At 40.7% G+C, this 17,798-nt stretch overlaps 1 protein-coding gene across 3 annotated transcripts; it reads left to right on the forward strand.

The window, feature by feature from the left end:
- The first annotated feature begins 298 nt into the window (after positions 1 to 298).
- On the forward strand, positions 299 to 17,322 carry TMPO (thymopoietin). Of its 3 annotated transcripts, XM_075856772.1 has the most exons (9): positions 305 to 677; positions 3,285 to 3,411; positions 3,527 to 3,676; positions 7,977 to 8,074; positions 13,047 to 13,166; positions 13,263 to 13,352; positions 13,583 to 13,729; positions 14,391 to 14,485; positions 14,634 to 17,322. In XM_075856772.1, the coding sequence occupies exons 1-9, from the start codon at positions 453 to 455 to the stop codon at positions 14,935 to 14,937; spliced, it is 1,356 nt and encodes a 451-aa protein (XP_075712887.1). In that variant the 5' UTR covers positions 305 to 452; the 3' UTR covers positions 14,938 to 17,322. The 3 variants fall into 3 exon arrangements, with proteins under 3 accessions (XP_075712889.1, XP_075712887.1, XP_075712888.1); XM_075856773.1 differs by lacking the exons at positions 13,047 to 13,166; positions 13,263 to 13,352; positions 13,583 to 13,729; XM_075856774.1 differs by lacking the exons at positions 13,047 to 13,166; positions 13,263 to 13,352; positions 13,583 to 13,729; positions 14,391 to 14,485; positions 14,634 to 17,322 and adding an exon at positions 12,696 to 13,004 and having other exon boundaries at positions 299 to 677.
- Positions 17,323 to 17,798: the final 476 nt, after the last annotated feature.

Here is a 17,798-nt window from a genome sequence, read left to right on the forward strand (position 1 = left end):
TCATACGGAAATGATCATCGATACAAATGTACAGTTGTCCCACACAAAGCACCAACAGTCTAGAAATGGATACATTGTGCCGAGCTTTAAAATCATAACGCTCATCCCAGACAGATCATATCAGATCCGGCACCGCCTTCAGTCAGTGGGCCTGGCAGCACAAAGGAAACTCAGCCCCTTCTAGTCCTCTGACCCAGCGACTCTAATCTGTGAAAGGCCGCGTTGTGATGTCGATTATTTTTTTTAAAGGACTCCAACAGCCAATCCGCATTCGCCTTGCTTTGCATGGCAGCCAATCGTAGCGCGCGTTATTGTTTGGCGTCCCGCTTCTCCGTCGTGCACACTGCGGCCGTTACTATCTTGCAATCTGTTTCCGTTCCCAGCTCCAATTGACGTCCTTTTGTCAGGGCGGGGAGTTACGGTTAGACGGTCGTAGGCTGCATGTGCGCACCATGACGGAGTATTTGGAAGACCCCTCAGTTCTCACCAAAGAGAAGCTGAAGAACGAATTAATAGCGAATAATATTGTTCTCCCGAGCGGGGATCAACGCAAAGACGTCTATGTGCAGCTGTACCGCCAGCACCTGACATCCCGCAACCGCGCCACTCCGGACTTCTCTAGTGACGAGGAAAGGGAGTCCACACCGTTGCGGAGCAGAGGACGGCCGCCGGGACGGGTGAGATGAGAGTGGTGCAGTGAATGCATGTGTGCCTCTTTTGTTTTCCCAGCGCGCTGCTGTGTATGGACTTGAATCAATGGGGCCGTAATAAGTCGGGGTCGTTGCACTGCTAGGACCCCAGTACCACACACTGTGAACTAATTCGTCAGATGTGTTCATTATTATTCAATGGGAGAGTAATGGCGGTCTCCGGAAATTGAAGCTGGTAACGGTTCAGATAACGGACATGCTAGGTGGATAATATTGCAGCCTCTCGTGTCATGTACTGTCTACATTAATATAGGGGTTTCAGTATTTTATTTATACTATTTATCCCGCTACAGCGCCATCTGGCGGAGCTGACTAGACGTTTCCCGCCTTTTTTTTCTTAGCACTGAATATCAATATTAATTTCTTGACATTTTGTAGCGTATAGAGCTTACCTTGAGCTGTAGAGTCGCCACAGATGGAGAACCATGGGTTGCAGACCATTGGTCCAGAGTGTATATTATGAATTATTAGTTATTATAGAGAGCTGCTGCTATCACTATCTTGTCAGTAATCCCTTCACTCTGTCCTGCCAGACTTGACCACTTCCAGGGAACAATAGTTGGAATTGAATTGTGCATTTTGTTGCTAATATTTCTAGCATTGCCGTTGTATAATTGTATTTGAATTAGTACAGGGAAAATCACTGATGGACTTGTGATGGACTTGGCTACAGGCGTGTTATTTTTTTTTTTGCATCCCCTGTATCCCTTTTGCTTGTTTTGAGTCGGTGATGACCGAGTCCTGTTTGCAGCAGTATTAAAGAGGCCCTGTCACCACATTATAAGTGGTCTATATTGTACATGATGTGATCGGCGCTGTGATGTAGATTACAGCAGTGTTTTTTATTTAGAAAAACGATCATTTTTGACGGAGTTATGACCTATATTAGCTTTATGCTAATGGGTATCTCATTGGACAACTGGGCGTGTATTACTATATGACCAAATGGGCTTGGTACAGAGGACTGTATGAAGCTGACCAATCAGTGACTAATCAGCGTCATACACTTCTCTCCATTCATTTACACTGAAGATAGCGATATAGCTATGTGCAGTCACATAAATATGCTATAATGCTACTTGTGTCATGACAATGAATATACATTACCTCCAGCCAAGACGGGATGTGTATTCAGAATCCTGACCACTTCTCTGTGAGTTACAGCACAGCAGGCGTAGTCTCGCGTGATTACGCTGCAAGCTGTCATTTACAGCGAGATCTCGCTGTGCTGTTCTGTAGTCTCGCACAGACACTACAGAAGTGGTCAGGATTCTGAATACACATCACGTCCTGGCTGGAGGTAATGTATAGTCATTGTCATGACGCATGCGTAGCGTTATAGTGTGTGTATGTGACAGCACATAGCGATATAGCTATATCGCTAGTGCAGTATAAATGAATGGAGAGAAGTGTATGACACTGATTGGTCAGCATCATACACTCCTCTGTACATCGCCCACTTGGTCATATAGTAAAACACGCCCAGTTGTCAATTGAGACACTCATTAGCATAAAGCTAATATAGGTCATAACTCCGTCAAAAATGATAGTTTTTCTAAATAAAAAACACTGCTGTAATCTACATTACAGCGCCGATCACATCATGTACAATATAGGCCACTTATAATCTGGTGACAGAGCCTCTTTAAGAGTTCGTCATTGCTATAAGCCTTTGAAATATGTTTGCATTTATTGGTGTATTGCTTTTGACTGGCCATTTTACTTATTTCCTCGTGTGTATGTGGGTGTTAATACTATAATATTTACCCCAAGTTTTACATAGGATAGACCATTCATATGACATAGACTAGTCGCACTACTTGGTGGTCAGCTCTGTCGTTATCAACTCGAGATTCTAGTTGACCCTTTAAACCGGGTTATCTACAAAATGCCAAAAATAAAAAGACTCTAGTGGCATCTCATGACAGGTGCACTATAGCATCTGTTCCTGAAGGTCCAAAATTTGTTGCGGTCTCGAGACTCCCACTCTATAAACGGGAGTGGAGAGCAGCTCTGGTGGATTTGGCTGACCAACCTTTTTCTTTTGCAAGCAGGTCAAATTGTGATCCCCTTTCTGAGACAACCCCTTTAAGAGAGTATCTCCACAATATGTTCTGGTGTCCTGTCAGTAGATTGCATCTGCATATTTTGCTTATTGTTTTTGTACTAAACACCACCCATATATTTTAGACCCATTTGTGGAAAGCACTAAAGAGCTTTGCTGATACCTATCCACATGTGCGGTCACCAGGCGGAACGGTGACCCCAGTTCTGGAGATAGATGCTGGTCCTAATGCTAGGACCGGCAATAACTCTTTAAATAAGGGCATCGGTTAGATTGCCATTATATATTAAAACACGGTCTGCTCTTTGCCCACTGAACCGCAGTTTGGAGAAAGTTTTGTCCTTCTCAAAAAGACTTGTTGGCAGTACTACTTTGCATCATCCGTTGTTATGACTTTATTATTAAACAAATTTGAGAAGTTTTACAACCATGGCCAAAAGCTTGTAATGTAAATATCAATAGCTTGCTAAGTGACCTTCTATATTATGGTGTCTATTTTTCTTTTTAAGAAAGCCACAAAGAAGACAGATAAACCAACTGTAGAAGGGACAAACGAGCAAGACATAACTTCTCTCAGTAATGAAGCTCTCAAAGAGGAACTGCTAAAATATGGATATAAACCAGGTCCTGTTTTAGGTAAGTTTTTTTTTTTTTTCTGAGTAAAGCAATTGTCACCACTTTGTTTTTGCCATATAAGAAAAACTTACGTAAAGGCCGCTACAATCTATTTGCCTTTTTTTCTGATATACAGGCAGTACAAGAAAAGTTTATGAGCAAAGGCTTTTGAAGTTGAAGGAGCAAGCAGAGGTGCCATCTGTTGCACCTCCTGTAGCAGACTTGTCAACTGCAGATAACAAGCAAAATGGAAACACGGATTCTGGACAGTACAGTGACAATGATGGTAAAGTTTCTATCAGTGTTTAAAGCGCACCTAACTTTTCAGGTGACTCTTCAGAATAAGCTGTCGTGTGTGTACATAAGCTATTAATACTACTTCTGACCATTATATGACTTGTTTATGGCATTTTTTAGCAGTTTCCCCCCCCCTCTGCAGGCTCTCTAATTCCCCGTTTTCCCTGAGCTAGTGGACAGATCCTAAGGGTATGTTCACACGCAGTGTTTTCTGATGTAATTTGGGCGTTTTACGCCTGAAAAAACTGCTCCATTACGCCTACAAACATCTGCCCATTGCTTTCAATGGGTTTTACAGTGTTCTGTTCCCACTAGTTGTTATTTTACACGTCGGTCAAAATACGGCGCGTAAAAAGACGCCAGCGAAAAAGTCACTACTTCGGACGTTTTTGGAGCCGTTTTTCATTGACTCCATTGAAACGTCCCTAAAATACGCCGCGAAAAACACAAGTTGCTACAAAAACGTCTGAAAATCAGGAGCTGTTTTCGCCTGACGTTTTTGGTCACTGCGTGTGAACATACCCTAACAGCTATCATGTCTACTATACACTGCACGCACAGGAGAATCCTGCTCCCCTATCTCTTTCTATCTCATATAACAAAGCTACAGCAGCATGCAGGAGATTATACAGTAATGAGCCGTTTAGCGGAGAATCCAGCAGTGGGGTGACATAGAAATCTTACCAGCAGCCTGGTTCTTTCCCCCTCTTCTCCTGCTTCCTCCCCCTGCTCACTCCATAGACTTGTATGCTGCCTGTCTGTTGACTCACGCTCTCTTCTCCCCCCTCTGTAGACTTGTATAGGCAGGTAGTGAAGTGACACACCCCCGCCTTCTGCAGCCCGTCTGTAACCAGGGACGGACTTTGTTTGACAACGGAGTGGACAGCAGGTTACAGGAAGGGAGACATAGTGGCAGTGACTTCACACAGAATTTGCATGGATAAAACTGTATTTCAACAGTGTGTAAATTACAATGCTGATCTTTATAAGGTATACTGTAAGATTAGCATAAGTTGTTTAAAAAGTTAGTGTCCGTTTAACACGTTTAATCACCATTCGCTGTTGATTAAGTGTAAATTGATAGCGAGTTCTTTGACCATGCGCTCCCATGGCAGTTGTGAAGAACTTATTTTCACCCTTTAGCTACCAGTCCAGGGAAACCTTATATATTTCACTGGAGAACAGTGTAAAAAGTAAAGTGCAGGAAAGTGAAGAAGTTATGGCAAATCGCTACATGAATTGTTATCAAAATGCAGTTACCTACACTAGATGGGGATGTCACAACCTCTCCGTGTGATCGACAGAGCCAATGGTCACTCTGTTAGGACTCATTCAGACGAGCGTATATCTTGCCCGTTTGATGGCCGTTAAAACAACGGCCATCACACAGACTCGTGTATTTCAATGGGGCCTTTCACACAACTGTTGTTTCAATGGAGCATGTGAAGGGTCCGTGAGAAAATAGGACATGTCCTAATTTCCTGCGTGTCACACATCCCTCCATAGACTAGTCTATGGGAGTTCCGTGACAACACGTCCCGCACGGGTGCACCTCAGACGTGAAAAACTGCAGTTTAACACGTCAGTGGTTAGCTACGCTCGTCGGTAGCCTAAGTGGGCTTTGCATCCACCACTTTTATATGTAGCTGGCTATATGACCGTCTGCACACTAAAGACTAATCTTGGGGATTAGTGGGTGGTGGACTGCAACACTTTGCTTGTTGGGCCCTGTTCACACAGAGTTTTTTGGGCAGAAACCGCGCCAAAAAACTCCTCAAAAACCGCCCGAAAATGCCTCCCATTGATTTCAATGGGAGGCAGACAAGTTTTTTTTACCACGAGTAAAAAAAAATAGTCGTGGTAATAAGGCTATGTTCACACGGAGTATTTTGGAGGAGGAATATCTGCCTCAAAATTCCGTTTGGAACTTTGAGGCAGATTTTCCTCTCCCTGCACGCCGATTTTAGCGGTGATTTTCGCGCCGTTTTTCGCCCGCGGCCATTGAGCGCCGCGGGCATAAAACACCGTGAAATAAGCTTTCTCTGCCTCCCATTGAAGTCAATGGGAGGTCAGAGGCGTAAACGCCCGAAGATAGGGCATGTCGCTTCTTTTTCCCGCGAGGCAGTTTTACTGCTCGCGGGAAAAAGACGCAGACGCCTCCCATTGAAGTCAATGGGAGGCGTTTTTGCCGAGTTTTGCGATGCGGTTTCCGCGTCAAAAAACTCGGCAAAATACTCCGTGTGAACATAGCCTAAAAAGAAGCAACATGACCCATCTTGAGGCGGTTTCCGCCTCCAAAACCCCATTTCAATGAGTCAGAAAGAGGAAAAAAAAAACCTCGACGAGTGTTTTGATGAGTTTTTGTCAAACCACTGTGCAAAAACCTACTGGAGCAGTTTTTGCAGGAGGAATTTTCCTCCTGCAAAAAACTCAGTGTGAACACAGCCTTGTGGTGTTTTCCAATTAAATAATAATGATGAGGGAGCTCTATATTTTTTTTTTTTTATAGAAGGGTTTTCGCCTTGCTTCACATGCATAAAATATAATAAAATTAAAGCAGTTGTATTGGTTCAAAATATGGTTATAAACTTTTCACTGCTCTGTATAAGGGTAACTAAACGTTCAAAAAACGTCAGAAGTTTTTTGATTGGTGGGAGTCCGAGCACTGAGACCCCCACCAATCGCTAAAACGAAGCAGCAGAAGCGAGAACTGAGCCGCTTTGTTTCTGTTTGGCTTTTTCCGGAAAGCCGATGTAGTGGTGTACGGGCTCAATAGAAAGTCTTTGAGCGCCTACACCGCTACAAGGATTATTTTTTGTTTTTTCACGGTCGCATTCCAAGAGTCGTAACTTTTTTTTTTTTATTATGTCGACATAGCTGTGTAAGGCTTGTTTCTTGCGGGACGAGTTGTAATTTGTAGTTGCCACATTTTTAGATGCTTATAATATATCGATTAACTTTATTTTAGCAGAGAATTGAAAATAAGCAGCTATTCCAGCAGTGATGTACACGTTATAAAGTTACACCGTTTACTATGCCACATAAAGAACATGTTAACTTTATTCTATGGATCGGCATATTTAAGGGGTTACCAAATATGTAGAGGTTTTATGTCTTCCAACGTTTGCACAATAAAAACCCTTTTAGAAAAAATTACTTGTTTTTGCATCGCCGCATTCCAAGAGCCGTAACTTTTTTATTTTTCCGTCATTGTGGCCGTACGTGGGCTTGATTTTTGCGGGCTAAGGTGTAGTTTTCATTAGTACTATTTTGGCGAATACTAGCCATGAATAAGGACACTGATAGTGTTTGAAACGCGTAGGCTTCAACACATATTACTTGAAACCACTTCACTACTGCGTTTGTTCATATTTTATCTTTTCGACTACAATAAAAATGGGAACACCGATTCCTTTTTAAAATACCAATTGCGCTGGGTCGACTTTCCTTTGTTTTTCTATGTTACTCACCTTGAGCTGTCACGGAGATCCGTGCGAAGTTTGAACGCAGGACTTGTGAGCTGGAGGTTTCCTCCCCCTGGGGTTTTTTCTCTTATAGATGAACTTTTATTTAATTTTTTTATGGGTGGAATGGGTGAAAAGAGAGAATTTTGCCTCTTTTTTTTTTTTTTTTGGACGCAGTTCATCCGGCGGTTTAATGTGTTTATTTTATTGTTCAAGTCGTTCCGATCGTGGGGATACCATATATAGGTGTTATTTATTTTGACACTTTTACTAAATAAAACCACTTTGTTTTATTTTATTTTGACTCTAAGGGCCTGTTCACATCACCGTTCATTTCCGTTCTGGGGTTCCGTCTGAGGATTCCGTCAGGTGAACCCTGCAACGGAAAGTGACAGCACAGCTTCCGTTTCAGTCACCATTGATCTCAATGGTGACGGAATCATCGCTAATGCTTTCCGTTCGGCATCATTCCGGCAGGTTTCCGGTTTTCCGACGGAATCAATAGCTGAGTCGACTGCACTATTGATTCCGTCGGAAAACCGGAAACCTGCCGGAATGGTGACAAACGGAAAGCATTAGCGAATTTTCCTTCACCATTGAGATCAATGGTGACTGAAACGGAAGCTGTGCTGTCCCTTTCCGTTGCAGGGTTCACCTGACGGAATCCAAAAATATGTAGGTTAATATGTATATTAAACCAGAACTTCTATTTTAGAATCAAATTCTATATTTGTTTACATTTGTGATTTTATTCTAATCGTTCAGATAACTATTATGTCTTGTAAACCTTTTGTTTGCAATGTTTTATATCATGCATGTATATAGAGCCCAAGACAGACCTGACGTTTGAGTCTAGAGAGCCACTGAGGAGTAAACCAAAGGCTCAAGTAACATCTCAGATCAAAAGGCTGGAGCAAAATGAGGTATGTGTTTTAGATTCTTTAGAGCGTTCACTGTGACGGTATGTTCATACGACAGCGTCCGTAACGGCTGAAATTACGGGGATGTTTCAGCCTGAAAACATCCCCGTAATTTCAGCCGTAACGGCATGTGCAGGCGCTTGAACGCCGTGTCCATTACGGACGTAATTGGCGCTGCTATTCATTGGAGTCAATGAATAACGGCTCCAATTACGGCCAAAGAAGTGACAGGTCACTTTGACGCGGGCATCTATTTACGCGCCGTCATTTGACAGCGGCGCGTAAATATACGCCTCGTGTGAACAGACAAACGTCTGCCCATTGCTTTCAATGGGCAGATGTTTGTCAACGCTATTGAGGCGCTATTTTCGGACGTAATTCGGGGCAGAAACGCCCGAATTACGTCCGTAATCAGTGTGTGTGCACATACCCTGAAACCGTGTTTATGTATGGCTGAACATTGGTTTTGTTGCTCTTTTCTGTTTTTTTGCAACACAAAAATCAGTGTGTCCAAATGTTACACTAATGTTACACGACCATGTTGGCTTTGCGGTCTGCAAAACCACACACCTGCCTTTTTCTCCACTTTTTACGCTTCTCTCTCCTTTCCCCTGCATCCAGCACTGATCATATACATTCAATTCACTGGTAAACCAGTATTCAGTAAGGCTGGGGTTAGACCTAGACTTTTTTTTTATTTTATTTTTTTATGAGCGATAAATGTTCATCACAGGAATTCATTGAATAGGTCAAAAAAATATCTTTAAAATTGCGCCTAACAAGTATGTAGCTCTGAAATCCCAGCGTGTAGCGATTTAAAAAAAATAATATATATATATATATACACTAGTCCTTCTCAATGAATTAGAATATCATCAAAAAGTTTAATTTATTTCAGTAATTCAATTCAAAAAGTGAATTTCATATATAATATAGATTCATTACACCCACTGATCTATTTCCAGATTTTTTTTTTCTTTTAAAGAGGCTCTGTCACCACATTATAAGTGCCCTATCCCCTACATAAGGAGATGGGTGTTATAATGTAGGTGACAGCAGTGCTTTTTATTTAGAAAAACTATCTGTTTTTACCACGTTATGAGCGATTTTAGCTTTATGCTAATGACTTTCTTAATGCCCAACTGGGCATGTTTTTACTTTAGACCAACTGGGCGTTGTACAGAGGAGTGTATGACGCTGACCAATCAGTGTCATGCACTTCTCTCCATTCATTTACTCCGCGCATAGTGACACTGCGTTGTTTGCTATGTGCTGTCTTATACTGACATATTAACGTTACTGAAGTGTTTAGACAGAGACTAGACGTTCCTTCCAGACAGGACGGGATGTCTATTCACAATCTCTGCACTTCGTTAACGTTTCTGTGGTACTTACAGCAGAGCAAGCGTAATCTCGCTGTAACCTGTCATTTACAGCGTGATCTCGTCCTGGCTGGAAGGAATGTATATTCACTGTCTAAACACTTCAGTAACGTTAATATGTCAGTATAAGACAGCACATAGCAAACAACCCAGTGTCACTATGCGCGGAGTAAATGAATGGGGAGAAGTGTATGACACTGATTGGTCAGCGTCATACACTCCTGTACAACGCCCACTTGGTCTAAAGTAAAAACACGTCCAGTTGGGCATTAAGAAAGTCATTAGCTAATAACGTGGTAAAAATATAACGTTTTTCTACATAAAAAGCACTGCTGTCACCTACATTATAGCGCCCATCTCCTTATGTAGGAGATAGGACACTTATAATGTGGTGACAGAGTCTCTTTAATGATTATGGATAACAGTTAATGAAAACCCAAAATTTTGTATCTCAGAAAATTAGAATATTCAATAAGCCCTGTTTCAAAAATGATTTTTAATACAGAAATGTTGGCCTACTGAAAAGTATGTACAGTATATGCACTCAATACTTGGTCGGTTACTGCATCAATGCAGCGTGGCATGTAGGCGATCAGCCTGTGGCACTGCTGAGGTGTTATGGAAGCCCAGGTTGCTTTGATTGTGGCCTTCAGCTCGTCTGCATTGTTGGGTCTGGTGTTTCTCATCTTCCTCTTGACAATGCCCGATAGATACTCTATAGGGTTTAGGTCATGCGAGTTTGCTGGCCAATCAAGCACAGTGATACTGTAGTTGTTAAACCAGGTATTGGTACATTTGGCAGTGTGGGCAAGTGCCAAGTCCTGCTGGAAAATGAAATCAGCATCTCCATAAAGCTTGTCAGCAGAGGGAAGCATGAAGTGCTATAAGGCCCTGTTCACACAGTTTTTTCATGCGGAAAACGCACCAAAAAACGTCCAAAAATGCCTCCCATTGATTTCAGTGGGAGGCGGAGGCGTGTTTTTCCCGCAAGCGGAAAAAACCGCTTCTGGGAAAAATAAGCGACGTGCCCCATCTTCGGGCGTTTACGTCTCTGACCTCCCATTGACATCAATCGTATTTCGCTGCGTTTTTGCCCGTGGCGCTCAATGGGCGCGAACGCTGTGCAGGCAGATCAAAATCTGCCTCAAAATTCAAAACGGAGGGGGTATTGTGTGAGGACACTAGAGCGAGTGTCTACCCCAAATCTGCAGCATAAAGCAATGAGGTTGCTTTACCACATTGACCATTCTGCAATTTTGGGAACTGCTCCCTCTAGTGACCAGCACATGGAAATGTTATAAATTAGAATCTAATTTATAATATTTCCTGACTTGTGAAATGTAAAACAATGTGTAATCACTTAAATAATAATTGTTTAACTAAAAAAATAAAAATTCTAGCGACACATTCCCTTTAACTTTTTTTTTTTTTCTTTTTTCATTCCGCCAATTTAGCGAAGTGATGGCTTAATTATTATTATTTTTTTTGGAGTTAAAGGCATGGTGTCGCCCCAAAAACATGTTTTTTTTTAAAAATTTAAACATTTAGTGTGTGGGTGATTAAACATTGTTCAAATTTTTTTTATTTTTTTCGCGAGTCAGGAAATATTATAAATTTTTTCAAATTTATAATACTACCCATTTTTGGTCACTAGATGGAGCTGTTTGGAGCTAGTTCCCAAAATTGCAGCATTGCAACATTGGGTTAAAAGCTATCGCTCTAGTGAGCTCTCAGCATCCCCCCCTCCTTTATCCTGGCTAGTGCCGGGATAAACGAGGGGTTTGAAAGGTTTAACCTCCTACACTGTGTGTCGCCATTTTTTGAGGTAACCCACAGTGTAGTAGGTTTACATGCAGTAGTAAACACACACAAACACTAACATACATTGAAATCGCTTACCTGCTCCTGCCGCCGCGGCCCGTCCGCTCCCTTTGCTGCCGCTGTTCCATGTGCACTTGTCCGGAAGCCGCGACCGGAAGTAGTAATATTACTGTCCAGCCGCGACTTCCGGTCCACAGGAAAATGGCGCCGGACGGCGCCAATTTCGAATAGGACTGTGTGGGAGCGGCGCATGCGCAGTTCCCACACAGACGCCGTACACGGCAGTCAATGGGACGGGAGCCGTTCGCAGTCCCTATGGGACTGTGGCTGCCGTATTCCATGTCTGTGTGTGTCGTTAATCGACACACACAGAAATGGAACAAAAAATGGCAGCCCCCATAGGGAAGAAAAAGTGTGAAAATAAGAAACAGTAAAACACAAACACACAAATGTAAATAAACGTTTATATTAAGGCTTTAACATATAAACAAATTATTTGTGATGACACTGTTCCTTTAAGGTGAACAAAAAACAGCAATTTGTGTGTTTTTTTTTTTGTTTTTGTTTTTTTATAATTTTTTATTGTTACGGCGATCACCGAGCGGGTTAAACAACGCTATGTTGTGGTAGTTCGGACTTTCACGGACACGGCGATACCAGTTATGGTAACTTTATTTTTTAACATTACTTTAGGAGAAAAATGGGAAAAGGGTGTTTTTTTTTATGTTTGTTTTTTTTACTTTTAATACTTTTTTATTTTAGTTTTGTTTTTGTTTTTTTTAAACATAAGGAAAAAAAATAACCTTTTTTTTTTTTTTTTTTCTTTTTTTACTGTTTTATTAGTCCCCCTAGGAGACTTGAACCAGTGATCTAACTAATGTACTGCAGTATATCATGATACGGACAGGCCATAGGCCGAGCTTCAAAGGAGTACAAAAATGGCAGACCTGAGGGCCTTTATTAGGCCTCCAGGCTGCCATAACAACCATTGTAAACTGCCTATCGCGCCCCCAATTCTGACAATTTAAATGTCGCGGTCACAATTGACTGCAGCATTTAAAGTGTTAACGAGTGGGTGATGAAAATTAACTTTGATTCCGCCACCTGGAGTGAGGTGTCGGCTGTGTCTGGAGGCGTAGATGGTGCGTTACTGCAGTTGTTGCTCCACATGGCCATCTGAAAGATTCAGCACATTTTATTAAGAGGCGTTTGCCTCTTATTAAATGTCGCATCTTACTCCAATTGGTATGAAACTTCAGTCTTAATAAATCCCCCCCCCAATATTCTGTTTTGTGGGTGTCAATCGGAAAGCTTAAATGGGCTGTAGAACGGATATTCAATGTATTTTTGTTTTCTTTAAGTACTTAGGTTTTACTTGTATGTTTGACGTTTTTTTTTTTATTTATTTATTTTTAATGTAGACTTTTGAAGATACTGAAGTTTTGTCAGAATTAAATGTCAAACGAAGTAGCAGGCGGCCTCCAAAGGATTTTCTGCCTGAGATTGAGGAATTATCTATTAATCTAACTGTAATGATATTTAATCTTACTACTTATTTCCACTCTTTTAAAATATTTGCAATTTGCACAAGCATTTTTCCATTTGGGCTACTCTTCACTATTCTTTATTTCACTGACTGGCTGTTTCTTTGACATTTGGTGGTAGAGTTCGCCACGATGTATGGGTTGTGTTTTTTCTTTTATATTTTTTGTAGCCGTTTAATTTTGAAAAACTGCTCACTTGTATTAAACCTATATTTAACAATTGATCAGAACATTTCTGGTGATGCCATTTCTGAGCCTCTAAGGATCTTGGAGTCTGAAAAAGGTGGTCGACTGCAGGCTGTTTCTAAAGAGTCAACAAGCGTAGCAAGAAGAACACCAAGGAAGAGGGTGACTGCATAGTTATTTTATCATGCTTTGGGGATGGGTTTCAGTATATCTCAATGCTTAGATTTTTATTTTATTTTTCCCTTTAAAAACGAATAGGTGGTAGCTGCAGAAGCTATTGATGAGACAGATAACTTTGAGACTGCTCCTATAACCGAAACTCTATTGGCTTCAAGCAACCAAACTCTAGTATGTGTTACGTGATTCCTCTAAAGTCTTTAGTAAATAAAAGAAAAATCTTCAAAATTTAGACCTATTCACAGTATTTTTGGAATATACTTTGTGACTTCGCTTTGTGTTTTCTGCTTTTTGGGATTAGTGGGAGTTTAGCAGGGCTTTTAAGAAATACTGCATGAATATTCATTTACTTACTGACTTTTTTTAAAAATTTGTTTTTCTACCCCTTATGTTCTATATAGGCTAATGCAGGATTCTATCAATTTGAATCCCGTCAGGTTGATTATCAGGTGACTGAAAATTTCAAGCATACAAACGCTTTGCGATCAGTCAATGAGTTCACAGATTTGTCAAGAAGGACCCCAAAGAAACAGCTGATCAGTGAAAAAGTAAATACCATGAAGTGAATAGTAACTTGATTTCTTAAAACACTGCGCCCCCCCCCCCCTCCGTTTCAGTTTTAAAATAATTTAACTGATTAAAGGTTACGTTATCAACTTTGAGATAAACATATATTTTAACGAGATACCTTGATCACTGTCACATTTTTTTTTTCTCCCTTCAAATATTACAGGATAACTTTTATAACGGTGATTTTCTGCTTTGTGTTACTGCAGTATTTAAACTAGCTGCGACTAACTGATAAAGGTTCTTTTTTTAATAAGGTCATTGATGTTCAAAATGTTGGTCATACAGATCCAAGCGATCTTCTGAACACAGCAGTGATTGAGGTGACGACTTGATATCTTTCAGTTTTGTTTTCCTCAAATGTTATGACCTAACTAGGGTATCAGATTAAAATGGTATTGTTCACTTTGAAGGATACTGAAAACATCCGTAACCGTCGTCTGGAAACTCCAACCAAGACAAGACAGTTGAAAATAACAACGTTTGTTACTCCTATTAAAAAACAGGGAAGACCTTTATTTTAGAACACGTGGTGATAACTTTGCTTTAGTCACATGCTTTTTTTAGGGGGTTTCCTGGTTACTGTAATCTCATTTTTGCTGTTGATTTGGGGTTAAAGTTTTGATTTTCTTCCTGGTTTAGATAATAGAAAAATCATTTGCTGAAGAAAAGCGAGAAGAAAGAGATGTATTGAAGGAAATGTTTCCGTATGAAGCTTCAACACCTACAGGAATTAGGTGAGAAATAATACGTTCTATTGTAAAGATTAACCCTTTTGAGATGCTTATTTTAAGTCTGATGTTAAAGTGTACCTATTGTTTTCTAAATTGTGTGTGTGTGTGCCCCCCACACCCTAATACTTTGTTCAATGTCCTTTCTGCACAGTGCCAGTTGTCGTAGGCCGATAAAAGGAGCAGCAGGTCGACCTTTTAATATCAAAGATTATAAAGATTACAAATTGGAGGAAAGCTATTCTTCTAAATATATCTCAAAGTACCAACCAGTAATGGAAGCGAAGACTGCTAAAGGCAAAAGTGGACGTTCCATCCCCATGTGGATAAAGCTTCTTATTCTTGTCATCTTGGTTGTGCTTGCAGTCTTTGTTTACCAAGCCATGGAACCCAATGAAGGGGACACTTTTATGAAATGGCTCCAGGGTGAACAAAATTTAAGCAAAGATGAAAATTGATTTTTCAATAACTCGCGGTCTAAATATTTTTAATAGTCCTAAGTATGTAAACTGCCGTTTGACAGGAACCTGCAAATGATGTGACTACAAGTCAAACCCATCTGTACATTAGCAAATATGGTACATATGGACATCTGCATTTTATTTGCTGTGGAAAGCTAGAAGAGGACTGTGCCATAATGTTGTTTTTTATTAGATCTCAAGCATTTTGTAGTATTTCCTATATTTTTTTAACTGGAGTACTTTAGTCACAGTAAATTCTGATGGAATACTTAATTTGACAGAGAAAACCTTAAAGTGATGTGAAATTTTGAATTTACTTGGCAACAGATCATGCTTCTAGGTAGCTTTGTGTTAAATACTAGAAATCGGCTAATGTATTGTATAATCATAAAGGGGAAATGTTTTGATATAGCTATGTAGTTTAGATTGCTATAATTATGCTGATAAAATAACTGCAATATTTTTATAACATTGTTGTGCATTCTGTATTTCATATTCCTACCACAGGAGATTTTACTCGATCACACTTGCAAACCCATTTGACATATGATCTTTCAAAATATGCAATTAAATAAAGAAAAAAATAACCAATTTTAGATATGTACTGTCGTGTGATGCTGGCTACTGACCAGGAAAACCTTTTCAGAAGATATTTTGCTTGTTAGAGGCATATCATGTTTCCTGTTCAAAACTGTCTTTTCAGTTACACTGTGAATATTGTCGCTAACCAGTTAATGTTGGATATTACTCATGTCAATTATTCATAGATAAATGCAAAATACTAATGTATCAGTTTCCCCTTCATTAAATAAATCAGCCAACAAATGGTGTAATTTTTATATGTAAGAAGACCGCATAAATTCCGCTGAGCATATTTTTTACAGCTTTACAATAACATCATTTCTAACAAGAAACATGTGTGTTTTTGTGTTTCAAGTGTATGTATTTATATTAAAGTTGCTGACTTATCTAGAAGTCTATTGAGGCTTTAACCCCTTAGTGACCGCCAATACGCCTTTTCACGGCGGCCACTAATGGGCTTTATTCTGATGCAATAGCCTTTTCACGGCGCTGCATCCGAATAAACAAACCGAGCAGGGAGCCGTTAAATGTCCCTGCTCTCAGCTACCAGAGGTAGCTGAGGGCTGGGGGCATCCCTGCTCGAACGGGTGCGATCGATGTTAGGATCGATCTCACCCGTTTAACCCCTCAGATGTGGTGCTCAATAGCGAGCGCCGCATCTGAGTGGTTTTGGAGAGAGGGAGGGAGCTCCCTCTCATCCCACTGACACCCGGCGATAAGATTATCCGATGGCAGCCCAGGGGGCCTAATAAAGGCCCCCAGGTCTGCCTGTAGTAAATGCCTGCTAGGTCATGCCAGAGGCATGGCAGATGCCTGTACGTTTTAAATGGACAGGCAGTAATACGCTGCAATACAGAAGTATTGCAGTATATTATAAAGGCGATCAGATGATCGCATATTAAAGTCCCCTAGTAGGACTTGTAAAAAAAAGTTTAATAAAGTTGTTAAAAAAAAAAAAGTGAAAAAAAAGAAAAACCCACTTTCCCCTTACAAAATGCTTTACTATTAAAAAGAAAGAAAAGAAGTTACACATATTTGGTATCACCGCGTCTGTAACGACCCAGACTATAAAGCGATTATATTATTTAACCCACACGGTGAACGCCGTAAAAAAGAATGGAAAAATTGCGGTTTTCTGTGAATCCTGAATTTAAAAAAATTCGATTAAAAAGTGATCAAAAAGTCGCATCTACTCCAAAATGGTACCAATAAAAACGTACAAGTCATCCCGCAAAAAAAATCATACAACTGCATCGGCGGAACAATAAAAAAAAAGTTATGGCTTTTCAAATATGGAGACACACAAATCAATTTAAAAAAAGTGTTTTTACTATGTAAAAGATACAAAATCTATACAAATTTGGTATCGTTGCAATCATAATAACCCATTGAATAAAGCTATTGTGTTTATACCAAACGGTAAACGGCGTAGTTTTAGGACGCAAAAAAAGTGGTGAAATTTCAGGTTTTTTTTGTATCCCCCCCCCCCCCCCAAAAAAAAAGGTTAAGTTAATCAATAAATATGTACCCCAAAATGGTGCTATTAAAAAATACAACTTGTCCCGCATAAAAGACCATATACAGCTATATAGATGCAAAAATAAAAAAGTTCTTCGAATGTGATGATGGAAAAACTATAAAAATTGCTTGGTCATTAGGGCCCAGAATGCAAGCAGGGGCAAGGGGTTAAAGGCTATGTAAATGTTTGAAAGTTTTTTTGTTTTGTTTTTTTTTTTTTAAATAAAAATGTGTATTACTGTGTGAAACTTTGTAAATACATTTTATTAAAAATTAATTTTACGGGGGCGTGGCTTTGGCATGGCGGTCTGAGGACGTGTTTCTTTGGAGCGCCGGACCCATCTTGCAGAAAATCGCCCGTACGGGCTCACTTACCTGATCCCTGCACACGATGACGACAAAGGAGAGAAGTCGTACGAGTCACTCCTGGCGCCTCTTCTATCAGCCGGTACCTTCGCTCCACGCAGGACGGAGCTTCACCGCAGCGAGCTTCCATTCCTCCTTCAGACCGCAGCTGGACCCCGCCACCACGTGGGCGTTTGTCGCCTTCCTCTTGCTGGGCTGGTAAGTCTGCACAGCAGCTCCCTGGTCCCCGGATCTGTCAGCATGTCCTCGGAGGTAGATCAGGGAGCAGTGGGCTTTCAGGCCGCCCAGCAGCAGTCTCTCACTCCGGACTTACAGCAGCTTAGTTGGGGGACGTCTGCAATTTTGAGGGGTTTGCTCACTCCGCCAGCGGGATTGGGGGACCATCAGACGGT

This window comes from Rhinoderma darwinii, chromosome 3, assembly GCF_050947455.1.
Source record: "Rhinoderma darwinii isolate aRhiDar2 chromosome 3, aRhiDar2.hap1, whole genome shotgun sequence".
NCBI classification, from domain to species: domain Eukaryota; kingdom Metazoa; phylum Chordata; class Amphibia; order Anura; family Rhinodermatidae; genus Rhinoderma; species Rhinoderma darwinii.

What these genes read in the sequence shown, in the direction of transcription:
- TMPO (XM_075856772.1), top strand. Translation starts at nt 453, where the DNA reads ATGACGGAGTATTTGGAAGACCCCTCAGTTCTCACCAAAGAGAAGCTG. An exon ending in TAAACCAGGTCCTGTTTTAG is followed by an intron (nt 3,412 to 3,526) that starts GTAAGTTTTTTT and finishes TCTGATATACAG; the next exon opens with GCAGTACAAGAAAAGTTTAT. An exon ending in TCAACACCTACAGGAATTAG is followed by an intron (nt 14,486 to 14,633) that starts GTGAGAAATAAT and finishes CTTTCTGCACAG; the next exon opens with TGCCAGTTGTCGTAGGCCGA.